We start from the raw sequence: 18,685 nt of genomic DNA on the forward strand, positions 1-18,685 counted from the left end.
ATATGCTTTTTTTATGGAATAGGAGGACAAAAACGAGCGTACGGGGCACCTGTTGTTAAGTGATCATCGCGGCCCACACTCTTTTGCACCACCAGAGGAATCACAGCTTTTAAAACAAGATCCCAGAAAATGTTCAAAACAAAAGTATTACGTTATTCAAAAGAATTGTTAAAAAATGTTTGTGTGGTAAAGGTTACTATAACATTAAATGGAGTGACCGCCCTCAGGCTTTTAAATAATAAGTTTGATTATACAATATTACTTTGTAAACATATTTATTCGATGAAAAAACATCCCGCTGAGTTTGTTGCGCCCATTCTTCTCAGGTCTGAGACATTAATTTTTGAATGGGTGGTAGTTTTTTGACTTTCAATAAGTAATGTCACATCCTATTTTGAATAAAAATATTTGAATTTGAATTATAAAGTACCAAAACGGATACTATACTATATCCAATTTAATACTCTAAACAATTGGTAATTACAAAGCGGTAATTTAAAATCTGTTTACAAATACGATATTGATGCGTATCATTTTTTATTACTACATAATATAATAAAATCATTCAGAAATACGTTTTTAATTCATTTTTAACTCATTACCTTAGATTACAAATTTTCGATGGGTTTAGACTATATTATTCCCCAATACTTACATCATTTTTTTCTATTGACAGAACAGCGTCTGTCGGGTCAGCTAGTATTCTATATAATACTAGCTGACCCAGCAAACATTGTATTGCCGATATTAAAATCGCGATACAAAAGTAACTGTTGATCGTAACACCATGACACGAGAATTTTATATATAAGATTAAAAAAAAATAGGTAGAATCCTAAATTAGATTAGTTTGAGATTGATACTTTATCTAGTTCCTTCTAATGCATTTCAATTATCGATCTATGCAACGTGTTGATTATCCGTTTTTTCAATACATCCACGGGATGACACGTCATAGGCATTCAGCATTCGTATGAATGTGACAGTTAAGCGTTTCTTAAATGTACTCATATGGATTTGTAAATTAAAATTGACATCTGACCACGGACAAGTAAAAAAAGAAGGACTCCGCGCCGTGATATTAGCAAGTGAAGCACCTTTATGCTAGTGTGTGTGCGGTTACGTTCATATATCCACAAATACTTCTATAGTATTGTTTTTACACTTTTTCACAACGCACGACGGCATTTTTAAAATATTTTATTGCGACGCAAACTGATCTGTCACAGACGGTGGCAAATCTCATAATGGCGGCCAATCGGCTTGTATTAGTTTAAGTGTATGCGTGGGGCTATGTATATACACGTTTACAGGCTTGTTTTGGTGCCTCACTGTTATGTAAGGTGACACGGAGTCCTTATATTTTTACTTGTCCGTGCATCTGACATAGTATTTGTAAGTGTAGATTCAGAATCAAATGAAATGAAATAAAATGATTTATTTTGTTTTGGAATAGGGTTTGTCCAGATCTTAAATATTAAAATGTGAACTCTATCCAGCTTATAGTAAAAGCATGCTAAAACTTAGCACTTATTTAAATATTCATTAATACTATAAAAATAATAATAATATATAAAATAATAATAATATATAATAACCATATTCTAGCGCTCTACAAAGCGCAGGTCCGGCCACACATGGAGTATTGCTGTCATCTCTGGTCTGGCGCACCCCAGTATCAGCTCGATCCATTTGACCGCGTGCAACGCAGAGCAGCTCGAATTGTCGGAGACCCAGTGCTCTGTGAACGGCTGGATCACTTGGCGTTGCGTAGAGACGTCGCTTCATTGTGTGTCCGCATTTATCACGGGGAGTGTTCCGAAGAGCTGTTGAACCTGATTCCTGCCGCCGAATTCCACCTTCGCACGACACGCCACAAGTTAGAATATCATCCTTACCATCTGGATGTGTGGCGGTCCTCCACAGCGCGGTTTTCAAGGAGCTTTCTTCCACGTACTACAAAGCTGTGGATTGAGCTTCCTTGTGCGGTGTTTCAGGGACGATACGACATGGGTACCTTCGAAAAAAGCACGTACACCTTCCTTAAAGGCCGGCAACGCTCCTGTGATTCCTCTGGTGTTGCAAGAGATTGTGGGCGGCGGTGATCACTTAACAACAGGTGACCCGTACGCTCGTTTGTCCTCCTATTCCATAAAAAAAAAATTCAAGCAGGCATTTAAAGAGTCTTGGTATAAATTTTTTCTATAATAGTACTTTCAAATCCTCAGGCATTTTGTTATATAATTTTATAAACATGTTATGGCTATTTTTATGAAAAAGTGTTGTTTTAGGACAATGTTTCAAAATTTACGGGGCTTTCTTTGCACTCTATCATTCACCTCAACAGCTGAAGTGAAAAGATATCTGTGGTTACGAACAAATTTGCAAACCTCGAAAATGTACATTCATTGTAGATTTAGCAGATTATGTTTTTTAAATAGCGTTTTGCAAGAATGCCTCGGCCCTACCTACTATTGCACATAAGCATTTTTTTTGGGCAACAAAAACTCGCTGAGCATATGACCCACTAGCTGACTCGGCAAACGTTTTTTGCCATATAAATTATTTTTAGAGTTAAACAGTTTCTTGGACATTGTAACATTACTTTATTTTTCTAAAATGAATGAATCTTTCTAAAATAAACGTATTATTACCTAAGCTACCTGCCAATAAAAGTCCCGTCCAAATCGGTCCAGCCATTTCAGAGATTAGCCGGAACAAACAGACAGACAGATAGACAAACAATATATTCGTTTACATGTTGTAAAAACGATTATTTCAATATTACAAACAGACACTCCAATTTTATTTATATGTATAGATTACTACATATTAACGTGTCCATGATAGGCCATGAGGGATAGCTTGTCTGGAATGACAGGCAACAATTAAATAAAAGCGGTCATAAGTAATGTAGTAAACATTCGTGCTCCTTTTCTATATTAGAAGAACAGCAGTATAAATAAAAAAACCGACCAATTACTTGACGGTGTATGTGGTTAAGAAACATTTTTAAACATATTGTTTTATTGTGACGCCATATACGACTAAGAGTATGAAGAGCTAGGACTCTACGTAGAGTATGTAATGTTTGAGTATTCAGTGAAGTTTTTGTCTTTGTGTTGTTTTAGTTATGGAGTATTGACACAGTAAAAATATATAATATATATTGATTATTAGTTATCAATAATATATAATTACTATAATAATAAAGATTATTAACTACATATTTCTACTGTGGTATTGATGACATTTTCTCTGGTAGATTTTGGCAATTTTGTGTAGATTTATAAGTGATAAAAAGCCTCGGTGACGCAATACTGTCTGTTGAAGTTTCCAGCTTCTAAGTTAACGCAAAACGAGATACCGCCGTTTATGCTGCAAAAACGAATATTTCGACACATCCGGGATCAAAATTTATGGGGTATTTAGAACTATGAAATTTGGCAAGTAATACTCGTACCTTACCTTATACCACGAGTATAGGAAAAAGTCTGAAAACTATACATGTGTAAATAAATCACAAAAGGCGGCAAAGTGCGAGTCGGACTCTTCCATGAAGGTTCCGTAGCAGCAAGTAACATAATATAAAAGTTATATAGAAAGGAAAATGATATTAAATTATTAAATGGAAAAGGCAAAAAATCTTTGCTCAAAATCATAGATGGCAAATGAGCTCTCATCATTTTTACGTATTAAAAAAACTAATTGCTAGATCTCGTTCAAACCAATTTTCGGTGGAAGTTTGCATGGTAATGTATATCATATATATTTTTTTAGTTTTATCATTCTTTTATTTAAGAAGTTACAGGGGAGGAGGAGGGGGCACACATTTTACCACTATGGAAGTGTCTTTCACGCAAAATATTCAGCTTAGAAAAAAGTGATTGTTAAACCTCAATATCATTTTGAAGACCTATCTATAGAAACCCTACACGTATGGGTTTGATGAAAAAAAAAATTTGAGTTTCAGTTCTAAGTATGGGAAACCCGAAAATTTATTGTTTTTTTTTTTTTTTTTAATTTTTGTGTGAAAATTTTAATGCGGTTCACAGAATACATCTACTTCCCAAGTTTCAACAGTATAGTATAGTATACAGATGAATCATTTTTTTTGCAACACTCCGTGAACGAACAATTTTTGTTTGCCTCAACTCATTTTCGAACACCCAAACTCGTGACTGGTTTTTGTTTGTGTGTGTGGATTGATGCATCTACTGTACCATGGCCTGGTATTATTGTTGATACAGTAGTAGTTGGCCGTGACTGTACTCAATAGCTCTTGTTTTTACGTATTAATTTACATTTTTTTTTTGAGTATTTGTAGTTTGAGTATTATTGCTGCATCACTTTGCATAATATATTGTAACTGAAATGATTTGTGAGTGTTTGCCACGAAGAGTTTCTTGCCACTTCTTATTAAAGCTCAACCCTCAAAGGAGGTGGATATAAAAAGAAAAGTCATTTCCTTGACCTGCCTGAATAAGGTGATTTTGATTTGATTATCCTCAAGGATTGAGCTTTTGATAACTGTTAGTAAAATATAATATTAATTAAAAGTTTAAGCAGAATTGTCAAATTGTAAGTAGAGGTATTTGGTGAGTATTGCATGATATGTAGATTAGGATTATTTTATTGTTGTTTGCTGAGTTCTCGTAACAGGTTTCGTCGTGCTCGCTTAAATGTCACTGCTTGTGGCGGCGACATGGGACGGGTCGTCCCCTTCCCTAAAATATTGTTGCTCGTGAACGGGCGCTGCTTATGGTGGCAGGATGATCCTATTGTCGGAGACTCGGTTTCAGATTCTTAAAAGTTATTGTGTGTATATATATGTATGGATATATACATATTTATTTAATTATAATCGCTTATAAAACTCTCACAGAATACCTTTATTTATTTATGGTGGATGTGGATGATGCAGCTACTGTACTCAATAACTTTTGTATTAATTTACATTTACTTTTTTGACTTACTCGTGTAAGACATTGACTATTTGACGTTTGAGTGTGTTTGTTGCATCATTTTACATTTAACAGATTATATTGTAATTTGAAATGATTTGTAAATCAATGTACTTAAATGTAAATCTTGATATAAAAGAGTGGCAATGAGTTTCTTGCTACTTCTTCTCATTAGCTCAACCCTTTACGAAGTAGCGGTAGATTCAATAAGATTAATATTTTTTTTTTGACATTCATAAGTGTCATTTTCGTGACCTACGTGAATAAACTGATTTTGATTTGATTGATTTGATTTGAATCTATAAGGGATCTGCTTTTTGCTATTTGGCTACGGAACCCTAAAAATAGGGTCTATAAAGATATATGTATAAACAAGGAACAGCGACAGAAATTTTTGAATTAAGTTAACCGCGTCATGTATCGTACGATACGTCTTCATTGTCAAGCTTCAACAGATTTCATTTTAATTATTTTTATTGTGTACATAGTTTTTTTTATTTATGACGAAGAATATAAAAATAATTTCCCCTTTTTTATAAGGACCTATCCATCACTTTTTTATTGGTACCTTATAATATGTACGGAACCCTGTGTGGGCGAGATCGATTCGCACTCGTCCGGTTTTATTTTTATTGATTTTTACATCGGCTTTTTAAATGTATTTAATAATCACTTAGTCTAAATTTCAGCTATCTAACTAAACTAACTGTCTACGAGTATTACACTGACACACATGCTCGTATTCCTAGAATTTATACATTAATTTAATTTTAATTTCACTTTTGTATTAGTATTTTTAATTTTACACGCTCTTTATTAGCTTCACCTGTATGCATGTTTGTTTGTAACCTGACTGACTGATTTGGGTGCGATTTTGACCCACTTTAAACGGCCAGATTTCTTTCAAACTTCGTAGATTTATCGAGGATCGATGACAATACATTAATTTGGTAAAATTATTCTATTTTTCAATTTGCAAAAATAAGTTTTTTGTTAATTTATATAATATTTTCATCTGTCATCAATAAGGCAGGAATTGATGTTAATTTTAAATTTCAACCATTATTTTTTTAAAACCAAAGCGTGTTTTTTAGCTGTATTAAACTATTGTTATATTTCATCTTATTTTGATAATTCTATTTGACTATGTTGGTAATTATGTCCGGTACCGAGAAGTCACTGACAGCTGAAACACAGTTCATACTTGTTTAGCTGTCTCTGCTCCCTGTATTGTATGTAAATATATAATTAAAACAAAGTCGTGTTAGTTACACCATTTATAACTCAAGAACGGCTAGACCAATTTTTCTGTTGTTTGTTTTTTGGATTTCTCTTAGTCCGGAATAGTATAATAAGTAATAAAATATCAAAATAATCACGAAAAAATATTATTATATAAAAAACAATTATTTTCTGATACATTTTGTTTGGATTGACATTTTCATGAGACATCTCGAGAATAGAAAGAATTCAGTGAAATTTTTTGTTAGTTTCACGCTACATGAGTAATAAAATACAACTGACAGTGCACGTCATGTTTTTCAAGTTGACTGGTTGGTGTGTTTGTTTCGAGTGTGTGAGTGACTATTCGGGTCAGCTAGTTAATAATATAATTTAAAAACATATTCTTAGCTTGTAATACTCAAATTCACATTTAAATATTTTTATTCAAAATAGGATTCAAAAACACTTATTGAACGTCAAAAACCAAAAATCTATACAAAATAGACTGCCTCAGACCTGAGAAGAACGGACGCAAAACTCATCGGGCTTTTTTTAATAAAAATATGGATTACAGTGTAATATCGTACAATAAACATTTACAATTTAAGAGCCTGAGGGTGTTTGCTTCATTCCTGGGAATTCCTTATTTTCTTAATTATACCACAGACCAGTCTGTTAAAATCGTTTATGCTATAGTAACCTTTCCCACACAAACATTTTTCAACAATTCTTTTAAATTTCGTAACTGATTTGTTTTGTACATTTTCTGGGATCATATTGTAGAAGCATATACATCGCCCAATAAAAGACTTACAAACTCGACTTAACCGAGTAGTAGGCATAACAAGTTTATGTTTGTTATTGTAACATTATGATTGTAACGGTTTCGAACAAATTTTCCAATGTGCTTGCGAACATATAAAACATTATCAAGAATATAGTGAGAAGCAACAATCAAAATGTTTATTTCGTTAAATTTTTCTCTTAATAATTCTTTAGGACCTAGGTTATAAATAGCACGAATAGCCTTCTTCTGCAGCACAAAAATGGTATTGATATCGAAGTCACTGCCCCATAAAAATATACCAAAGGACATAATACGTTGAAAATAACAAAACTACTATTATCTATTGTAATATTTGAGAGATAATTAATAATAAAAAAAATGCGCTTTATGAGACAGCCTGTTAGACAAACGGACAGACATTGGTGGCTAAGTATCATGGTCCCCGTTGGTTACGCTTCGGTTATGAAACTGTTAAACTGTGTCCTGAAATCTGCGAAAAAAAAGATACACAATCACGAGGCCGAGCGAACGAAGTGAAAGTGTTTCAAGTTTTCCGACGAAAGTAAAAGTCGGGAAAAGTTTGCAGCCCATTTTGTTTTCACAACTTTTGATTCAATTTATAGGGCAGAGGGCAAGGGGAGGAGGTGGCGCTCTGCCCCCCCACAATATACTCCCCGAGATGCCCGACAAACGAGGCTTGAGTCATTCATAATATTATTCATCTGTGACTAGACTGAGCGATTAGTATAAATATGTTGCTGGGTTTTCGGCCTGTTTGTAGAGTGATCACTTATTCGGTTTCCGGTTGAAGTTAATTCTAAGTTAACAAAGTAAAACTGCTTAAATCACACGGTAGAAGTGATAACTTCATCAAGGCGAGTATATTCTTAAATAAACATTTCATTAAATAATTTTGTTTAAAGTATTTTCAAAAACTATATACTTTGAATATGAAAACCTATATAATATTAATACCAGTGGCGTAGCGTGGCTTGACGGGGTCCCATATAACTTTTGATTGGGGCCCCAAATAAATTTTTATGAAGGGTAAAAGATTTTTCACAAAAGAACGTTTGCATAAAATTAAATGGAATATTTATTAATCATATTTATCTATCTGTCACTTTTTCCAAAATTTTTACAAACAATTCAAATTAAATATAGACACACCTTGCCTTTTTATCGAGAAACTGATTTAAAATTTTGAAAAAAAAAAAAATTCCGGCCCGCGGGCCCCGTATAATGGATGCGGCGGTAGCTACGAACCTGATTAATACCTATAAAAATGAATCTTCCTATGTTCCAAAAATTAATTGTTCATAAGCATGCTAAGAATGAAACTTGGCATACAGTTATACCTGAGTTCAAACCAAGAGTAAGCAAAATGTTTACAACTACACATTTTGTTTATTTGCAAGACATTCGGAAAACTTCAGAATTATCATTGTATTTATAATATTGTAAGCGATATTAGAGTCAACAGTTTGCATATTGTTGGTTTATTCGAAAGGTGTAACTTTATAACAAGTTTATTTGAAAGGCTGAAGAAATTAAAAATATTCTGAATACAAATATCCGAGTGTAATTAATTAAATGCATAATTATCCACATGTAATTAATTCCGCTAAGACTTGTGTGTGGTTTTCTAGAACATCTCCCGAGGATGCCTCGAGGGGTGGAGACGAAACACGTGCCGAATTGGTTAAAGACGACACCTTTACCATATCTCTCGAACCGTTTCAATAAACGGTTCTGTCAATACAGAACAACGTCTGCCGGGTCAGCTATTAACTAATATATAACTATGGATAGATATGATCTTGTCATTAAACGGGTATAGCAACCTATCTGTAACTAGAGATACGTTATTGAAAACGGCCGTTATACGTCTAGATAGACTATGACAGCAGCTGTGAAAATTTCGAAAAAAATAGACTTTACACATCTATTTTGAACAATTCACGTACACTAACACAAAGTGTCATACAAATCGCGAGTGTAAGACGTAGCTTGTGACGCACACTAAACTAATATTCCTGATCTGTTTTTATCGGTTGTCTAACAGCAAGAGACTCTATCTAGATACATAAATTATCTAAGCCTCCAATGCGAAAGAGATTGCTGCGTGACGTCAGCGTATTAGTTAAAGCGTCATTCAATATTTTTTTTAATTTATCCATCTTTATCCATAGCTATGCAAATAGTTGCGTATAGACAATCATAGCTTGAAGAGAAATAAATAAAATAATATAAAAAACGCCTTCTCAATACTTGCAAAGACAACGAAACGTCCGATTAACTAAATAATAAAAAAATATTTTTTTCGCACATATTTAATAAAGTTTCAATTACACGCGTCTTAATCACCTTAAATAGCTTTATTTAAGTATTAAACTGGTTAATTTTAATTAAATAAATATCAGTGGACAGTTTTAATAAATAGTAATAAGCATAATTGTTAAAAAAAAGTTTCTACTTTTCAGATTGGCTAAAACTAAAATAGCAACTTCAGCGACATCTGCAGTCTATGGAGTGACTTACTATACGCGAGAAGCTTTCGAGTGTCATGCATTCGCAACCGCTTATTCGATGCTTTACGTAGTTTTCGATAGATGGCAGGCAAATATAATAATAGCCCTTATAAACCCAAACGGCCTTTCAAATAAACTATATAATATACTGTTATATAGGTATACCTGAAAGAAAACCAAGAATATGCTATATATTGATCAATGACCGACAGTACGGCCTGCGCTATGGTCGGTTGGCAGGCGATTTTCTGGTATACCTAAGATATAAATGGACGGCGGCTATCGAAAGCAAGAGGGAAGGCCTGGCAGTTAGCCTGGACATAGCGAAGGCCCTTGATCGTGTATGGCACTAGGTGCTCTCTTGAGAATATCGTGGAATGGAGAAAATTGAACCTTGTCCAATTTAATGCCTAGAAGCTTGAGTTTTATTCTTCTTTCTTTTGCCACTTAAAAAAACCCCATTTGTCGTATCACTGCCCTTCGACAACACCTCCCTTAAAGCCATGACTAGTATCGGAATACTGGGTCTCGAAACGGTCACCTGGAGAGCAAAGCCAAATTGGCTTCCAAGTAGTTGGGTGTCATTAATAAAGCACAGCAATACTACAAGCCGGCCAACATTCTAGCGTTCTACAAAGCGCATGTCCGGCCACACATGGAGTATTGCTGAGACGGGTGCGCCAGACCAGAGATGACAGCAATACTGTATATGTGACCGGTCCTGCGCTTCTATACGCTTGTGTATTGTAAATCTACAATATACTAGGTTCGCCACCGTTTAAAAGCCAGTCCATGGTGTAGTGGGCGAATTTGACTAATCCTACGTTTTTTCATTTCAGCCTGAACGGCTAATGTCTCCATACACGGCCATCATAAGGCGGAGTGGTAATCCGTTCGAGCTCGCCCATGTCCTCGTCTCCTGGTTGGCGGGCGCCGGCTACGAGGCCTACGTCGTAGTAGGTTGTGCTAAGCGAGACATCTGCTACGCCGTACGCTACCGCACCGAATGCCCTGAAATACCAGATGAAACTCCGGTAATCTATATGATGATGACGTAGTTAGCTCTATTAGTTATTACAAATTTATTTAAATAAAAATGTAATTAAAATTGAATTTAATTACTGATTTGGTAAAATTAACATTATTTATTTTTAGACACGGACAGGGTAACTGGGACTACCTGACACCACAATAAGTATATAGGTGATAAACTGCTCAGCCCCAATATTTGCAGATTAGGAAATCAACTTTATCAACTTCTTGCAAATCTGAACTACAAATTGAGTTGAGCATGTTTTCAATTACTGTAAGGTAGATCCTGTAGATGAAGCCACAACCTGAGAGTTAAACAAAGCATACAAAATTTATCAACGATACGTCACTCGAACTTTTGGCTCAGTTGGAAGAGCACTCGCACGAAACGCGAGAGGTCGCAGGCTCGAGTCCCGCATCGTTCATAAATTTTATTTGTGTAATCACGTTTTGATTATTTATTTATCATATGCAGGTTGAGGTAGAACCGGAACCGGAGGAGGAACCGAAGTATCGTCTGGTTCCTCTACCAGACTTGACTTCAAAGTACTGCAAGGAGATGGATGAAAAAGAGGCTAAGAGGAAAAAAGATGCCTTGGACAAGATTGAGATGGAACGACTGAGAAAAATTGCGGTGCAATTTAATTATTGATATTATTAATTATAATTTTGATATAAAGCATATCCGGTAATAATTCGAATACGCCACAGCTGAGATAACAAACTTGAAAACTAAGAAATTAACAATTCTAATAGCAAAAAGTATCTCTAAGGCTATTCGTTTTAAACTGACTAGAAATCCGATGCAATACCAACAACCAGTGGGAGGCTCCTTTGCACAGGATGCCGGCTAGATTACGGGTACCACAACGGCACTTATTTCTGCCGCAGCTACATACACGTACACTGCTTCAGCAGTAATGTGTAAGCATTACTGTGTCTCGGTCTGAAGGGCGCCGTAGCTAGTGAAATTACTGGGCAAATGACACTTGACATCTTATGTCTCAAGGTGACAAGTGCCGTTATAGTGCCCATCAGTTTTATTGGGGATTTCAAGAAACCTAAGAGGCACAGCAGAATTTGTATTTCAGCCGCGTGTTATAAAAAATCACACTAGTCTTTTTAAACGCCCCAAAACAAGTCGTCGTCATCATTATCATTTCAACCAGAAGACATCCACTGCATACTGACATAGTCAAAAGCCTCCCCCAAAAAACTCCATGACGATCAGTCCTGCGCTGCCCTCATCCAACCTATTTATTTATTTATTTATTCGCAAACCCAACAATCGCACACTAATACATTAATTACATACAAAATTAAAAAAATTATGTATCTGAGTGTACAGATAATTTACAGGTTTACACATCTTTAATTATCTGTTACCTTCCCGACCATACTATACAAATTGTTGAAAGTTAAATATTATGTTAGTAAAATTACAGTTTATCTAAATATTATGTTAAAATTAAAATAAAGTCTAATACAAAACAACAGCATTTATACCATTGATCTTAACCAGATCGTCGATCCATCTTGTGTGGGGCCTAACAATACTGCATCTTTCGGTACGTTGTCGCCATTTGAGGTTTTTACTGCCCCAATGGCTATCTGTCGAGCTTTGTGCTCTGCCTACTTTGCCCCTTCAGTTTCGCAACCAATGCAATGTCGGTGACTTTGTTTCTCCTACGGATCTCCTAATTTCTGGTTCAATCTCGCAGGGAAACTCCGAGCATCGCCCTCTTCATTGCCCTCTGAGCTACAATGAGCTTCCTTATAAGCCCCATAGTCACCGACCACGTCTGCGTTCCGAATGTCATCACTGGCAACACACACTGGTTAACCAACAAAAGTATAATTTTAAAATTATGATTTTTTTTACACCTCAGGAGCTGGAAGCACCAGGTCCTGACGCAATAGATGGGTGGAGAACGCATGCCTGGGTCATGGTATCCCCAGGCTTTAAAGATATTGTTGAGCCTTTTTTCATTGAACCCAGCGAGGGTAACGCCCATCCCATCACCGCAACCCAGTACCAATATATTGAGAGTGTTTACAATCACGAAAACTACTATGTAAGTATATTTTTATTACTCATCAACAGCTGATGATCGGTTGATGATAGTGTTTTTTTAAGGAAAATAAGGGTCGAGACATGGAGACATCTTGAGGTGCCCATTACAATGCAGGGCCGCTCAAGATTATTGATAAACCCAAAAATTCTGAGCGGCACTACAACTGCGTTCGTCACCTTGAAACATAAGATGTTTAGTCTCCTTTGCGAAGTAATTTCACTAGCAACAGCGCCCTTCAGACCGAAACAGAGTAATGCTTACTCATTACTGCTTCACGATAGAAATAGGCACCGTTGTGGTACCCATAATCTAGCCGGCATCCTGTGCAAAGGCGCCTCTCACTGGTGGTGGTTTATTCTGTTCCTCACGCAAATTTGCAATTCCTACTGTACAGTCTGCGTTATTGGGATCGATGGTGGAATACGTAGCCCCGTTGAAATTTATTAACTATCCTCCTAACCGGAATAAACTCGAATCATCAACATTATAATCATCATTTCAGCCAAGATACGTCTACTGCTTGACAAAGGCCTGCCCCAAAGATCTCCTCGACGATCGGTCCTGCGCTGCCCTTATCCAACCTAGTCCGGCGATCTTGACGTGGTCGCCATTCGAAAAAATATTAATGAAAAACATTCTCGCATACCGATACGTTAAGCGATATAATTTACTCATAAGAATGATAGAACAATCCAAGTGTCCAATCCAGTTTAACAGTGGGAGGCAAATGAGACTTAACATCTTACGTCTCAAGGTAAGGAATAGTTGGCTTCATAAGATACATTTTTTACCAGTGGGAAGCTCCATTGCACAGGATGCCGACTGGATTGTGGGTACCACAGCGGCGCCTATTTCTGCCGTAATGTGTAAACATCACTGTGTTTTGGTCTGAAGGGCGCCGTAGCTAGTGAAAATACTGGGCAAATGAGACTTAACATCTTATGTCTCAAGGTGAGCAGTGCAATTGTCGTGCCGCTCAGAATTTTTGGGTTTTTCAAGAATCCTGAGCGGCACTGCGTCAGGGCGTATCAATTACCATGAACTGAACGTCGTTGCATCCCTTATTTTCATAAAAAAGTTATAACACATTACAAAATGACTTAGGTGTAGAGGAATGCGGTACAAACCCAATGAATTCCACCACACCGCTCATCTTTGGGCAGGCTTTTTTTTTTTAATTTTTTAAGCCAGAAGGCTTCTCCATTCGTAATTCGAAGACAAGCGTAAATTGTCTGTCTCATTTATGCACAGTAATTAAGGCAGAGACAAAACACACTTGATCAAGGCTTACGTTTTAAAACGCCGTAGAGATGGAATGTCTTATGTGTCAGGTTAGATTACTCTACTCTGAACGGAATTACCATTACAATAATATTATTGAATCTGATATGAATATATTACATTCCACGATCTCATTAACGGCCGTTCCCAATATACTATCTATAGATAGAGATAAATTACTACCTTCTACTGTCAATAATCTGAAGCTGTCCCGATATACCCGATAAGTCATTCTTATCGCCTTATATTGGGACGCGTGAATTGCAACTTCCATACAAACTTCTGTCGCTGGTAAGCTAATAGGTCCTCCCATTGACAGACAGGTGAGTTACCGTTGATAAGTTTATTGGGACAGAAAAGTCAACGATATTTACAATTTTTATTTCAAGTAGGCCACAACCGGAGATAGACTGAATATTGGGAACAGCCGTAAATAATTGGATATAAAATATTAAATGAACTATAAATATCTAAACGCAGTTACCGCAATTTTAAAAAAACAATACTTCGAAGGGTAGTATGACTTTGATCTTTATTTTGTTAATAATTTGTATAAAGGTATTTTGTCTTTTGTGGCTTGTTCATTATTCACTAATTATTATTTACTTTGCCGATTTATTATATTTATCGTATATAATTGCCGCATCTTAGACGCGCACTAGATTGAGCTTAACTGAACTAATACTGGTTTAATCTCTAAAAATGGCATCCATATATATAACTATCAAGTTATTTAACTGATTACCAAAATTTTAGGGGTTTGCAAAACATGTAGTAAAAATGGTAGGTTACAGGAGGAACTTGTGAAGTCTCCGACATCAAGATTTTCTTGCGCCGCTTCTTTTCTCTCAGAGTGTCATTTGTTCGGCGGGTGATAGTGTTAGAAGTGACATCAAAAAGAATTCTAAAGTAATAAATTTTGAGAATATAATGCCTTTCATGCCTTTTTACGCCTTTTAACTGCTTGACTTAAATGGTTTCTTTAATACAATAATAAGTATTATTTTAATTCTTAATTAAACGTTGAAAACAATTAAAATAAGGTTGGTCCCTTATTTAATTTGTTTTCAACAGTAATTAATTTGATTAAACTAATATTTTATAATAGTATTTGTGACAGAGATGCTATTTGATTTTTTGGACTAGAAATCTTTTCTTAAGCCACTTGGCAAGGACGGTAAGTAATCCTGTTTCAGGCAAATATCCAAAGCTGCGAAGGTGGTTTAGGATCTCTCAACTACGATCTGAGTGACCTGAAGTGCTGGGAGCATCTTCTAGCAGGAGAACCAGAACACCGGCGCGTAGTGACCGGCATTGACACCTCTGATAAAAAGACCGTTGTGGACACGGAGAAACATTTAAGCGTCCCTCCTAGTTGGGTGGAGAAACTGGATATTTCAGCTGATGGTAAAACCTCCCACAATAATAATTAATTTTGAGGTTCTCGTCCGCTTAAACAACCCAATTTACTCAAAAAATTTGGAGCAATTGTGGCGGATGTTTTGTAAATTTACTTACTTTTGCTTATTTGTAACATATGTTGTTATGAGTTATAATTTCAATTCTACTCTTTAAAAAATTACACTTTTATTTCAAAGTCTTACTATTTACCAGCATGTCGGAAAACTTGAGCTTTCATAAGAAGAAGTGGTAAGAAACTCATTGCCACTCATTTAAATAAATATTTACAGCTTGATAATTTTAAAAAATTATTTACATCCAATATTACTAAAGTTATATAATAAAAACTCAAAAGTTTCAACTTAAGAGGAAACATATTAAATTTACTGACAAGAAAAGTAGGGTTTCTATTACAGGACGCTTCTCTCCATCATAATTAATTCATTATTTTAACAATTTAATTACAATTTTTTTATGTTATTGCAGTGTATGTGTGTGTGTTATGCCATCCTATATATTTGTGGTTTTTCCCGAGAATAGATAAATTAATTGATAACAAATTTTGGTTTTCAAAACAATTTTCAATTATCTATCCACATCTTGAGTCCGAAGCCTAAAAAGTTTCAGAAGATTTAAATTATTTCCAGAATTTGAACAACGCTATCCCGGAAACCGGAGAGTAATAAATTACAAGAAGGTATTACTGGAGAAATACTCACCTTACTTCGAGAGGGACGGTGCTGTAAAGAGAGTAAAGATATTCGATGACTATGCTCTAACAAAACCGCTGATAACGTAAGATGTTCTTTTAATAATCTTAGAAATCTTAAGGCAGAATTTAGTTCTCAACAAACACTCCAGTCTCCGAGAGGAGTAGCCAGAGATTAAAGACCAATGGTTTCAACGGTTTCCAATTTGCATCAACCGTTCCTTGTATACTTGTGCGAACCCTTTTGCAGGGTGTCAGCTAGCAACGATATACTATGGATCGATATATATAGCGACGTTCATTTTCGTGGTCACGTGGAAGAGAAGGCCTAATTGGTGAGGCGAGACAGTACTTTACTTCAAGCTATTAATTCCTCTTCACATTCTCTATTCTCACCTCTGGGCGGGCGCTCCTAGAACCAGCTTCTTCCATTTGAACGCATATAACGAAGAGCGGCTCGAATCATCGACGATCAAGTCAACACCGATCGGCTTGACTCTTTGGCTTTGCGTAGAGATGTGGGTTCTCTCTGAATCTTCTATGGCATTTATCACGGGGAGTGCTCAGAGGAGCTGTTCGGGTTGATTCCAGCGGCCGAATACCACCGGAATTTACGTCAAAATGCAAAATACCATCCGCATAACATTGACGTCTGGTATTCCACAACCACGGGTTTTTCAAGAAATTTCTTGCCTCGCACAGCCACTTTGTGGAATCAATTACCGGCTGCTGTTTTCCCGAACCAATACGACTTAGGGACCTTCAAGAAAAGAGTATACTCCCACCTTAAAGGCCGGCAACGCATCTCCTCACACCTGTTGTTGCGGATGTCCATGAGAGTGGTGAGGCAACCGCTCACCACTCCTATCCCGGGAGCCTCTTGCCCGTTTGCCTCCTCTTATATAAAATAAAAAAATCACATTTCCTATTTTTATAACCTATTAAACATTATAATAATATTGTTTTAGCTACGAATATTATAAAAACAGAATGGATAAGATGGAGACGGTGAAGATAGATCATGTCAAAAGGGAAGTAGTTGAAGTATTTGGTATTGGCAGGTCGGATCATCTGCTTAGTAAGTCAATAATATTTGACACTATTTCTTGAATATCTCACTTTCATTCAAACATTCACGGGAGATCATGAGGGACACAGTGATTGCGGAATTTTATTTGCAAAGCTCCTGACATATTTTACTGGCTTTCTAATTCGCATTTTTATTATACAAACTACTACTTCTAATCATGATATTTTTGATCTAGGTCCTAGAGTAGATTGACTATAAAATTGTTAGGAAAATTTAGATGAAGCTGATATGATAAAACAGGTGTTCATCACGTACGTTATCGTACTGTTATACAGGACACTGAGTTTAGCTTTTAAAAAAAAACTTTATTTATTAAAAACAATTTAATTGATAAAACTTATAATGCTTGAATTAGAATACAATAAGAATTTAGAATAATTGAGTCTAAACTGATCACGACTGAACAGCATAGGAGCTGGAAATAGACTGGCTCTCCGTTGTATTAACAGAATCCACGAGTATTATATCTAGCTGACAGTATAGGTCTAGCCAATGTACAGAGTAAGCAATATGCCATACATCATGTATGTATAACAGTACCTAAACGTTCGTTCGTTTCGTACACGGAAAATACCTACGGACGCGCGGAATATAATCTCGAAGCGTCGGTTGTTAATCGTTCACAGCGAATAATAATCGAATCATGAAAAAGTATTGGTGAATAAACAAAACAAACTAAGCAGATACTTCTTTCCTATGTCATTGTGCGCGTTGTAAGGTACCATTGATTTCGTTAGATTTGTCCTCGACCTTACAGCCCTCAGTAAATACCAAATTATAGTGGAAATGGCGCCTGCTGCCTGACGAAGGTTTGTGCGTTGACTGATTTATCAATGTATTATGAACTCAGCTATGCTACTAATTTAAAATGAAGATTATTGGTAGGTAACTAGAGTAGTATTAAAAGGTGTAACTAAGGCAAACTTCTGTTACTTTTACCTACTCTTTATTCTGTGGCTGGCAGTGTCCTTGTATGTATGATACTGCATCTGTGGCGTAGGCCTCTCTTTAACCTTTACATGCCTCTGTTTTCCTTTACATATCATTCTATTTTCAAAGAACTACAATTTAAATCGAAGTTGTTCTTTTCTAGTTTCTTTTCTTTCCAAAAATATATTGTAAATTATTGTGAAACGGAATAATCTAGACGATCCTCATTGTGGCTATTTATAATTTATACCCAGAACACGTCTACTCACTTGAAGCACCAGCGACTTCAGTGGAAGGAGACAGGACCATGGAGTTCAACTATTACGCCAGACTTGATCATTTGGCCAAGCTTGTGTGCACACCGAGCTCCTTTGAAGAATATTACACGAACAGAACGGACAGGTAAACGTTATCATATCTGCCAGAGCTAATAAATACTTTGACTCCGATATTATACGAGTATTCCTCGTTAAACCCAAATATTGTACGTTTAAATAAAATAATTTTAAATGGATTGAAATTGGCTAGTCGCTCCTTATGATTGGGAAATCAACACATCGAGGCCATTGCCAAATATTTATAAATAAAAATGGATCGCGAAAATGTATTATGAACAGGCTTTATTTCCGATCAACTGCTCTGAAAAGGGTTGCACTTAGGG

At 35.9% G+C, this 18,685-nt stretch overlaps 2 protein-coding genes across 2 annotated transcripts in view; one reads left to right on the top strand and one right to left on the bottom strand.

Moving 5' to 3' along the window:
• LOC126964869 (serine/threonine-protein phosphatase 5) overlaps positions 1-18,685 on the bottom strand; it is a 415,601-nt gene that overhangs the window by 174,118 nt on the left and 222,798 nt on the right. The window lies entirely within an intron of this gene.
• LOC126964854 (dynein regulatory complex subunit 7) overlaps positions 1-18,685 on the top strand; it is a 57,548-nt gene that overhangs the window by 29,278 nt on the left and 9,585 nt on the right. The window contains exons 3-9 of the mRNA XM_050808173.1: positions 10,346-10,540; positions 11,014-11,172; positions 12,428-12,613; positions 15,091-15,301; positions 15,943-16,090; positions 16,973-17,082; positions 18,279-18,426. Of these exons, the coding sequence (XP_050664130.1) occupies positions 10,358-10,540; positions 11,014-11,172; positions 12,428-12,613; positions 15,091-15,301; positions 15,943-16,090; positions 16,973-17,082; positions 18,279-18,426 (1,145 nt within the window). The 5' untranslated portion in view covers positions 10,346-10,357. The remainder of the gene's footprint in view (positions 1-10,345; positions 10,541-11,013; positions 11,173-12,427; positions 12,614-15,090; positions 15,302-15,942; positions 16,091-16,972; positions 17,083-18,278; positions 18,427-18,685) is intronic.

The sequence above is a fragment of the Leptidea sinapis genome, chromosome 6 (assembly GCF_905404315.1).
Source record: "Leptidea sinapis chromosome 6, ilLepSina1.1, whole genome shotgun sequence".
Taxonomy (NCBI): domain Eukaryota; kingdom Metazoa; phylum Arthropoda; class Insecta; order Lepidoptera; family Pieridae; genus Leptidea; species Leptidea sinapis.